General features: G+C 32.8%; 2 protein-coding genes across 2 annotated transcripts in view; one reads left to right on the top strand and one right to left on the bottom strand.

The window, feature by feature from the left end:
- Positions 1–2,153, bottom strand: part of LOC119836507 (KAT8 regulatory NSL complex subunit 2) — a 10,351-nt gene extending 8,198 nt beyond the window's left edge. The window contains exons 1-4 of the mRNA XM_038361869.1: positions 2,079–2,153; positions 1,411–1,540; positions 1,007–1,182; positions 3–178 (exon numbers count right to left, since the gene is read on the bottom strand). Coding sequence (XP_038217797.1) covers positions 3–178; positions 1,007–1,182; positions 1,411–1,474 — 416 coding nt within the window. The 5' untranslated portion in view covers positions 1,475–1,540; positions 2,079–2,153. The remainder of the gene's footprint in view (positions 1–2; positions 179–1,006; positions 1,183–1,410; positions 1,541–2,078) is intronic.
- A 263-nt stretch (positions 2,154–2,416) lies between these two features.
- The window catches only part of LOC119836363 (cyclin-T), a 13,453-nt gene continuing 5,094 nt past the window's right edge, over positions 2,417–10,775 (top strand). Inside the window, exons 1-8 of the mRNA XM_038361668.1 lie at positions 2,417–2,593; positions 5,836–5,953; positions 6,629–6,736; positions 7,521–7,629; positions 8,782–8,918; positions 9,302–9,455; positions 10,061–10,180; positions 10,559–10,768. Coding sequence (XP_038217596.1) covers positions 2,445–2,593; positions 5,836–5,953; positions 6,629–6,736; positions 7,521–7,629; positions 8,782–8,918; positions 9,302–9,455; positions 10,061–10,180; positions 10,559–10,768 — 1,105 coding nt within the window. The 5' untranslated portion in view covers positions 2,417–2,444. The remainder of the gene's footprint in view (positions 2,594–5,835; positions 5,954–6,628; positions 6,737–7,520; positions 7,630–8,781; positions 8,919–9,301; positions 9,456–10,060; positions 10,181–10,558; positions 10,769–10,775) is intronic.

Here is a 10,775-nt window from a genome sequence, read left to right as displayed (position 1 = left end):
GCGCGGGCAAGGGGCACCGTTTACCCGCCGCAGTCGCATGGCTGCACTGCTTGTACGGCGCGGTACTGTCGTCCAATATGTGGCGGGCACAGTACGCGCGGCCGGTGACCACGGGCAGAGGGCACTCGTAGAGGCGGTGCCCGCAGGTGCGGTGCCGCGAGGCAATCTCCTTTTGCAACTGGAATTTACCAATGGATAGGTTTATAGTCAACACTACATAGTATAACACAAAGTCACTTTCTGTCTGTCGCTATGTCCCTATATATACTTAAATCTTTAAGTACGCAATGGATTTTGATGGTATTTTTTTTAATAGATAGAGTGATACAAGAGGAAGGTTTATATGTGTCATAACATCTATTAAACTACTCACAATTTAACGAGTTCAAAGCCACGGGCAAAAGCGAAATATACTCCAAATAAAAAATAATTAATATTCTGTAACCCATAACATTTAAAAAATTAAGTAAATATGCATAGAAATGACCTGGGTATCACTAAATAGTATAAAGCAAAGTTGCTTGCAGTGTCTATCCCTTTGTATGTATGTATCTATGTATGATAAGATCTTTAAAACTACTCAACGGATTTTAATGGGCTTTTTTTTTAATAGATACAAGTGATTCAAGAGAAGGATTATATATCATTTACATCTCTAAAACTACTGCTAATTTAATAAAACTAATATACTATATTAGGCCAATAATAATATAATTAAGAACCCTCTTAATTACATCTGCATTGGTCATCATTTCCCATCTCATTACAACTTAACTAATATTATGGAGATTAAATTTTTGTTATTGCATTCTTTTATCTATCTATCTTCCAATATCTGAATCTATCGAAATCTTAAACATTATTTTACCAATAAAAAGCTTTGAGTGTCTACTTCGCATCCTCTACCCAAAACTGATGAACTGAGATGTGATAAGACCTCTTTTGTTGTTTGCATATTCTATAACTTTTCTTCAATATAACAAAAATTTTAATAATTAAGATCTACCTCAGCCCTCAACCTTTCTTCCTCCTGTTTCTTCACGAGTTCTGGATTTGGTGGTTTTATTGACTTCACATTTGTAATCCTGATTGCTGACCTACCCCCTCGACTGAGCATCCTCACTTTCGGTAAGTGTATGGCTTTCCTTGGCTCTGACATAATATAACTTGGTGATGCATTAACTGAAATAATATTTCACTTGATTAATTAATAGAAAAAAACTGTTTTCATGATTTACTATTTAGGAAAAACGGATAAATAAGCAGATGATAAACAATATATTAAATATATAGGTTAGTTTCATATCTACGCATATAGTTATATTAACCTTATGGTATAGCAAAATATAGTATAAAAAATAATCACTAAATATTTCGAGAAAAATCTGGAACTAAATTCTCACTACTTACGATCCGAAATCCGTATGTTATGAGATTCTAAGTTGTTTTTGTTTTCTCGTTTTATTAAAAACATATTATTTATATGATTGAATAAACGATGTAGTTTATATCAATTCTTTAATCATTACTCAAAGATAACCTGCAAGTAATTATGAACTTTTTGCAAGAAAATACTATAAATTCACAAGTAATTAGTGAGTTCGTTAGTATTAATAAGTACACGTAGTAAGAAGATGATAAATAAACTGAAGATTAAATTGAATTCAGAAATGATCGAAATTCATAAATATTTATTTCATTCATTTTAATTTTTCATTCTCTGTGACCGCCAAAATTATAAAAAGTATCAAGTTGTGTACTCATTATTTGTCATTATGGTTTTCATTGTATTTTATCGCTTTAATTAATAGAGTATGTCCAAAAAAATAATTAACTAATTTACATGCAATTATTAAGGTCTTAAGTCATTAGTAAATAGAATTCTTAAAAAATAATTACGAAACATATTGTAAACAGTGGCGGTCGGCCATTTGCACCGTGTGACAGTGAATCAAGGTGCGTTTAATTAAAGTACATTTTTCTGTTTAAAAATTGAGCAATTCATTATAAAAATATGCATAAAACATAGAGAAACATTTAAATTTCAAAACAAGATATAGTGGTGTAGTGTAACGTACCTGTGCTTGTTGCAGAACATCATTCAGTCACCGGAGACCTTGCTTCGATATCACTGTAATTTTACAATGGCCGCCGTATAACTATACACATATAGATAGATAGTTCAAACAAAATTTTTACGTAACATATATGTGGATAAGCAGTGTGTTTTAACTTTGAAATATTACTAAATTTATATTTAATGGACAATATATTGCTTTTCATTCAGAAAATGGTTAATTCTATTTTATAAATCACTCAAATGTTAACGTGTTCTACATCCGTTTGTCGCTGTCATAGCGCCATCCCTTTCCCACTCACGCACATAGACGGAGAACAACTCTCTGTCGTGCTTCTTCGTACACAGTCATTGGAACATCCGTTCAATGGCTGGTGCACAAGAAAAATGGTATTTTACAAAAGAGCAACTACAGAATTCACCAAGCAGAAAATGCGGTTTAGATGCAGATAAAGAATTAGCATATCGGCAGCAGGCCGCAAATTTAATCCAGGATATGGGACAGCGGCTTCAAGTGTATCCTTTTTCAATAAGTGAAGTTCAATGTTTTTGTCGAGTCATGTGGGCTAAAACGTGCTTAAGTGTGTCCAAACAGTGTTTTATTTATGAAAACAACGTTGTTTCGCATTAAAATCGCGCTGTGATCGATAAAAAAGTGTAGTGATAGAGTTTTTGTGAAAAAAGTCATGACGAAATTATAACATGAGTTGACGCTGTCGGGCAGGTCACTTTCGCTTTAACGCTTGGGATTTCCCGTGAGTATTCTCGATTTCTAAGAATAACAATTGGCATATTGATTTTCCTGAACATTAATGTGTTATAAAATAACGATATAAGGTTAGAACGCGTGATGCGTGTTATTTTTTTTAGGTCAGTGCACCTTGATTGACAATCGTAGGACGCTCAACGCCTGCGTGGTGACGTAGAGTTCATCCGTCTGACTCCAAAATTAACCGCCTTTACGGTATTTGCGCGGTAAAATGAATCATACGTACGATTTCTCAGAATTGGCACGTGTAATTTTGCGATAAGAATGTTTTGCTTTATACTTACTACGCAAATCTCTATGAATATTGCAATGTTTTCAACGCAGTATGAAAATAATGCCTATTGATATTCGTCGTAGATGTGGCAGATAACGAATCGTTTGTAGTTGTTATTATCTTCCCATCTTAACCTATGCTATATCTATTTTTAAGATTATTTTACTCCATGTGAAACAAGTAAATTAGGTAATAATTTCTCTATTATAAGACTGACACAAATATGTACAAAACGAAATAGCCAGACATTCTTAAATATGTTCTTTTGCAAGTATCTAATAACTCGTAATTTAACTGTATCAATCACTACCTGCCTGGCTTATGTCATTCAAACAAATCGAAAATTCCAGTGTGTAACTTGATTTTTGCTACAAGTGTATCACCTGTACATACCTTTTCAATAAAAAAGGTTCACTACCTGGGCTCAGCATCCTTATTATAATAGTTGAACCTGTTTAGTTTCGTTTTTTTTTTTTTTTTTTTGCAAACTGGCCACATTTAACTCTGATACTATAAATTCAAAACAAAAACCTTAGATTTCATTAATACCAGTGTAATTAACACATGATGTAACAGTTTTTACAATTATAAATCACAAGTGTTAATTGCAATATAATTGAACTGAGTAATTAGTGGAGAATTTTTTAATGCTTCACTGAGGAAATTAATAATACATGCACATTGTCAAGGTTAAGTGGTGTAGACGAACCAACATGACCTTCCAAATGATTAGAATTATCATAAAGTCAATGGCCAAAGATTATTTTGGTGGCCGTCTCATACATTCAATGATTAGCATGTTTGCCAGCAAGAGCACAACTTGTATAGATTTTTCCTTATGATATTTTGGATTTATTTTATACTTTTACTAACCAACATTCCCAAGATTATAAATAGGTGCTGGTAATTCATCTTTGTATGCATTACTAAATGATTGTGTAGCTTATATTATTTCAATTACAATATATTACACATGGTTAGATCCTTGGGTGTGCAGCTTGTATATATATTTTTATATAATAAACCTTCAACCACCCAGCTGTATATTCCTTTAATACTTATCTATATTCTCAGCTCAGTTTTAGTAACTCATACCAATGAAATATCTAGCTGACCAGCTTTTCTAACATTCATATAATTATGTTTTGCTTAAATTTATTTTTATTACATTATTATGTTAGTATAGCATGTCATAAAATATTAGTAGTTGGCTGTTACTTCTCGCTGTGTATTGTTTATCCCCTGTATTTTTATTTTAAGGATATGGTTAAAGCTAGGCAGTTAAGATACAATAAAATAATGCAATGTTGTCATTGTATTGTGTTATCTCCCTTTGAAGCGTTTTGGCCTTCGTATTGTGTAGATCTAAATGCAATATTTAACATAGCTATTCTAAAATGTTGGATAAAGAGATGATATCGTAATTTAATTAAATAACCAATGTTTTCCCTCCATTATGCATTATTACATAGTTGTAGTTCTCACCAATTGTACAAAATTTTAATAGATGAAGGAGACGCAGCAGTTTATCTGAAACAAATACATGACTCAATAAAGTTGAAATACACAGAAATTATTTATAACAATATGAGTCACCATAACAGTTGCACCACAATTACATTTCTTGTTATTAGTGATAAATAAAACTGCTTATACTGTAGTTTAAATAGTAGCTTAATGTACCTTTTATATAATACTCTATTAATAAGTTAGACACTGGTTTTGATATAGAGAGACTTCATATATATAGTGTTTTAAATCACAAGCACAGAAGCTGTTAGCCTTGTATATAACGGTATAGAAAGCCTTACTAGGCTTCACTGTCCATGTGTCTGTCACCAGACTGTATCTCATGAACTGAGACGCTTCAACAATTCAATTGTATTTATTTTAAATGACGATTAAGCATCCAACTGTATCTGTTCTACCAAATGATGTTCCTGAGGCTCTTGGAAGCACAATATAACGCACATAATAAAATGAAGAACAATTAGAAGTCTCATCAGTGTTACCACACTACACACATTTTACAAATGTTCCTTTTTTTTCGGAGTTGGTTAATAGGATATTAGCAATGAACCAATTGTATCTCACTATGACCTCAAATGCTGTCATATGAATAGGCAGATCCAAAAATTCTCATGGCAACGGCAAGCCTTTTTCATTTTGACCCAATTTTTTGTACACACTTTCACTTTTGAGTCCACTGTATATAGCCTTTACTTATATGAATTTTTTTGCTGAAGATTTCTCTTTTGGACTGATATTTAGGCATACGTAATTTTAATTTTTTGGTACAATATTGTGTACTGAGATTTTCTGTTGGAATTTAAAATATATTAAACCAAAAGCAACTTAAGTTTTTTTAGGATATCTTGTCTATGTCTTATGAAGGATATTTTTATTTTTAAATCTTGGTACTGCGTTTGTAATTGAATACATTAAAAACATATTGTATTTGTTTGTAATAACATTTATTTAAATGAAATGTGGGTTTAAAGCAAAAATTATAATATACGAAGATCTAGGCATGATATGAATTAACTAGATTGGAACTAATAAGGATAAGTTCAAATTTCATATTGCAATAATGTATTTTTATAATGAGCATAAAAAATGTAAAAAAAATTATTGAATTATTATAGAAACTTCTATATATTCTTTGCTTATTTTTATATCCATCATGCACAAAAATTTCTTCAACGCCAAATACAGATCCCAATTATGTATAAACACGGGGATAGTGTACATGCATCGCTTCTATGCGTTCCACTCGTTTACGCAGTTTCACAGAAACGCAATAGCTGCGGCTGCCCTGTTCCTTGCCGCGAAGGTGAGTTTATATGGATTTTGTCTATATAGAGTAAATAAGCAATTTTTAACCCTAATGATATATAGTATAATGTGAAAAAAGGCATAATAATGTAATGAAATCAAATTAAATAAAAATACTTTATTGTGCACCAAGTCACATAGAAATAAATTCTTTAAATAAGCTCCATAGAAAAACAACAGGCAGTCTTATCGCTAAAGTAGCGATCTCTTCCAGACAACCTAGTGGGCAAGGAGACGCTATTCATATTTAGTAAAAAAAACATTGAAGTGATGTGAAAATAATGATAAGATTTTCAATATATTTTGCATTAGTTATCAGATAACATTGTGATTTTTTGTTATAATTTTTTTATACAGATATTTTTGGTAATACAGTAAATTTTTAAAAACGAATATATTGTCTGTCATCAATCAATATATATGTCGGAGCATTTAAATAACTCTCCATAATTATTTAAAATAAATGTTTAAATATGTGCTCAGTGCACACAACTAGCGCAGTTGATGATAGTTTAGAGACTAGCCTATCAAACTACTGACTCAAGGAATGTAAACCATTGCATGGTCCGTAACCCCCAGCATTTAATATGAACACTATTCTATGCCACAGAGTACATTCTAATATAAATTAATTCTCTCACATATATATTCAATGATTAATAATTGATTTCAGGTGGAGGAACAGCCAAGAAAATTAGAATATGTAATAAAGGTAGCGCACGTCTGCCTCCACAGAGGTGAGGGTGTGAACGCACTCACCTCTGAACAGTACCAAGAACAGGTGAGCTTAAACCAGCTGTTCTGGACTTTATGTTTATGTTTATCTGGATTAAGCTATTGCATTAAGCTTTATAATAAAATTTGCAATCATATTTGTTATGGATATTTATATAATATTTGATTGAAAGATTGAGATGCACTTATAAATAGTGATTTTTCTATTGTTTTTAATAAAATTGAATGAATAGTAAATTCAGTGATAAGATTTTGATTATATCGCCATCTATTAGACATGTTGAGAAGTACCCATAACTGACAGCATTGTTGATGTGTAAACAAAATAATGTTTAGTTTCTAATTTGTATATTGATTATATGTTAATGATTGCATCATATTAATTTGTAATTTATCTGTTTTAACTCTATTGCGACATGAAGCAATTTGATCTAAGCGTGATGTTTTTAATATCACGTATTTCCAGACGATGTGTTGATTATATTATAAATTATTATCATTTATACGTGCATATGAAAATCAATGAAATTTATTGACCATAAAGATGTTGTTGTAGTAGTTATTACTTCGTACAATGTTTTATAGGTAATTTAAATGACTTTAAACAACTCGGTTGTTTCTAAATAACGTTATTAAAAATAGATGAGATAACATTTTTTTTGTTTGTAACAAAATTGTATTTAACCCAGAACTACTCTACCGATGTTATATTTTTTTATTATTAGAAAGTTTCACTTTGATGGAGTTACATAGACTATATTTTATTTAATGCCTAATAGTAAATAATGAGTTGGAAGTTTTTTGAAATCAGCTGAAAACTTCCATTGCAGGCTCAAGACCTAGTATTCAACGAGAATGTTCTACTACAGACGTTAGGTTTCGATGTAGCTATCGACCACCCACACACGCATGTCGTACGGACATGTCACCTTGTAAAAGGTGAGACGTGCTCCCGTACGGTATCGAAAGTAGCGTAACGCGGAACGCGGCGTGGCAACACTGGCAACGTCGAACCGTGGCGGGAAAACGATTCGGCCCGCCATTTGTTTTTATCTGTGACACGTGACTTCCATTTTTGAATGCATGTGCTTTTGGGCGGGATTTGGATATCGTTTTAGTCGTATTTTTTCTTTGTACATCGAATGTGTTTTATTTTGGTCCACCTAGTATTTTTCTGATTTGGTTGCCTTTTGTGGCATTTTTTAAGTACATATCAAAATTCACAAAAAAAAAACAAAATTCATACATAACAAATAAATATTATGTATTTAGTTTGACGTTTTGTCGTTAATCCTATATTTTCCGTTATTTATATAATATCTTCATAATAATTATGTACTTTCTATACATTTATTCAATGCTTGATTCAATAAACAAATTTAAATTTTTGATTTGAATATTTTAATCAAGCGAATTTCGTATTTCGTAGAGCATAGAAAGCTTATATATTTTTAAGTTTAAATATCTAGAATAAGGTCGTTCCCGAAAAGTCTCGAGTTTCGCACAGGTTTGTCTGATTTATTCCTTATAAAAAGATGGAAGTCACGAACCGAATCGTTTTGCCCACTCTCAAAAGTGCCAAGCCACCGCGACCAAGGTTTATAGTGTTGAAGGTATGTACTTAATGTACTATGTAAATATAGCATCTTTCACTCCTATCCCATCATACAACCATTTCTGTTTGCTTGTAATGAGTACCCAATTAAAAATGAATAAATACACATATGAAGCAGGCTTCATGATGTCATATTTTCGCATAATAAATTCTCAATTGTTAGGAATGTGTGTTGGAAAATAAAAGACTATAAATGTCGATTGTCTAGTCAAATTTCATACTAAATTGAAATAAACCAACAGTAAGATATGTAAGAAAATGTAAGCTAGATATTGTGTTGAATTCTTCAATATTGCATGTAGCTCTCTTTATCAAATATTGTCTGCGTACATTCTAGAAACAATGAGAAAAATAACAAAAAGGGAAATAAAGCATTTCGCCACCTCACTTCATTATGAGCATGCGTCCCATACTTTGCAATGATTTTGTGCTATCCTCTTGATTTATTTGCTAATTGTATGAATTTCTCATTACAGCGCCGAAGGATTTGGCCCAGACGTCATACTTCATGGCTTCGAATAGTTTACATTTGACGACTATGTGCTTGCAATACAGGCCAACGGTGGTCGCTTGCTTTTGCATACATTTAGCCTCTAAATGGAGTAATTGGCAGGTAAATTTAACTATTTACTTGCGTATTGGTGGACCCGTGAGCGTGGAACCGAGGTGTTCTGGTTTCGATTCCCGGTGCGGACACTCAAAAATGAAAATGTCACGGTCTGGCGGGACACACCCTACCTGATTTAGTCTATTCTAGGCGTACCAAAGGCGTTAAATCACTAAATAGTATAAAACAAAGTCACTTTCTCTGTCCCTATGTATGCTTAAATCTTTATAACTACGCAATTGATTTTGATGCCGAATTGTTTAATAGATAGTGATTCAAGAGGAAGGTTTATATGTTAATAATTACATATATTAAACTACTCAGAATTTAGCGCTAAAAAGCTAGTTACATGTTGAAGCTACAAAATTCATAATGATAAACTGTTTTAGATACCACAATCGCACGAGGGCAGACACTGGTTCTCGTACGTGGACAGAACGGTGACCACGGACCAGTTGGAGCGTTTGACGGCCGAATTCTTGCATATATTCGATAAGTGCCCGTCTAGGCTTAAGAAGAAAATGATGACCATGTCTAATACAAGTGGGTGGTTTTTGTTACTGGCAATATGTAATTGATTTGCTAAATATGATGAGTTGATTATAAAACTAAGCTCTGGTAACATTAATTTTGTTTCGGTTTGTGTACTGTCACCGGAATGCAAAAAAAAAAAAGAATATTGTATATATTCTTAATTCAATACGAAATAAAAAATCAGGATTTGATGAAGGACAAATGTCCACATTGGTCGTTTAAAGGCAGATTAAAGGTCAAATTGTCCACAAGTGTATGCTTTAATAGTATAATTGGTAGGATCATGCTTCTCCCACAATAGCAGTCATAGTGAATAGATTTGCAATGAAATAATAATGGCTTGCACAATGTTGTTTTTTTTTTTATGATTGTTTCTATTGAAAATACAAGCCTACGTCAATGTATCATCAGTGATGGTTCAAACCACCACTTCCTTAAAGATAGTGGCATAATAATATTAATTATTTACTGCCGTCCCGAATTTGGCCAGCATATTGGATTATGGCCTGAGCCCTTATAGGACCAACTACATAAGCTCCTACTGCACTTCGTATCGTGTGTGCAGTTGGAACAGGTGTGGGCTGATGATGATGATGATGAAGGATTAATTGTAGGCGGCAGTTCTCCGAGCGCGCCGCACCCGTCCAACTCGATGGCGAACTCACCATTCGATAGGAAGAAGCAAGAGCACACGCTTGCCAACAGTGATGAGATTGACAAATCCTTTGATAAAGGTGAGACATTTTATATAATATTTTGTTTGATTTTATTGAATACTTTAATTGAATATATGTGTAGATGATAATATAGACTATAAAAGTTTTTGGTTGTTTTTTTATGTAGTTCGGAATTTCAGTCATATTTCAGTCATTTTCAGTTATATTTTAAAAATAATGAATGAAACTGATACAAAGTTAAAAATTACAACTTAAAATAAATGTAGAACTAATGCTATATAATATTTAGTTTTATAGCATTAAAATGCTTTATAAATGAGAAATTTTGAAAAAATAGAAAATGCTATATATTTGTTGTTTGATGAGATTAATTTTCGGAATATATGTTATTTATGAACACTTGAGTATTTAATTAAAACTTATGGTATTTAACAGAATATGAACGTGAGAGGCGTCGCCAACAACCACCAGGCGGTTACGTGCCGGCGACGTCACAACCTAACCAGCCGCCACCGCAAAAGATAGACTTCAACCTGTACCGAGAGAAAAGGGAGAGAGAGGAGAGAGAGAGACGGCAACAGGCGATGCAGAGGCAGCCGGGCAACCCTCAACCCCCCTCCCGGCCGAACCCACCCCCACCCCACCACAGACC

The sequence above is a fragment of the Zerene cesonia genome, chromosome 24, assembly GCF_012273895.1.
Source record: "Zerene cesonia ecotype Mississippi chromosome 24, Zerene_cesonia_1.1, whole genome shotgun sequence".
Classification (NCBI taxonomy): Eukaryota; Metazoa; Arthropoda; class Insecta; order Lepidoptera; family Pieridae; genus Zerene; species Zerene cesonia.
The sequence above is the reverse complement of the archived record's forward strand: the minus strand, read 5'-3'. Positions and strand labels throughout refer to the sequence as shown.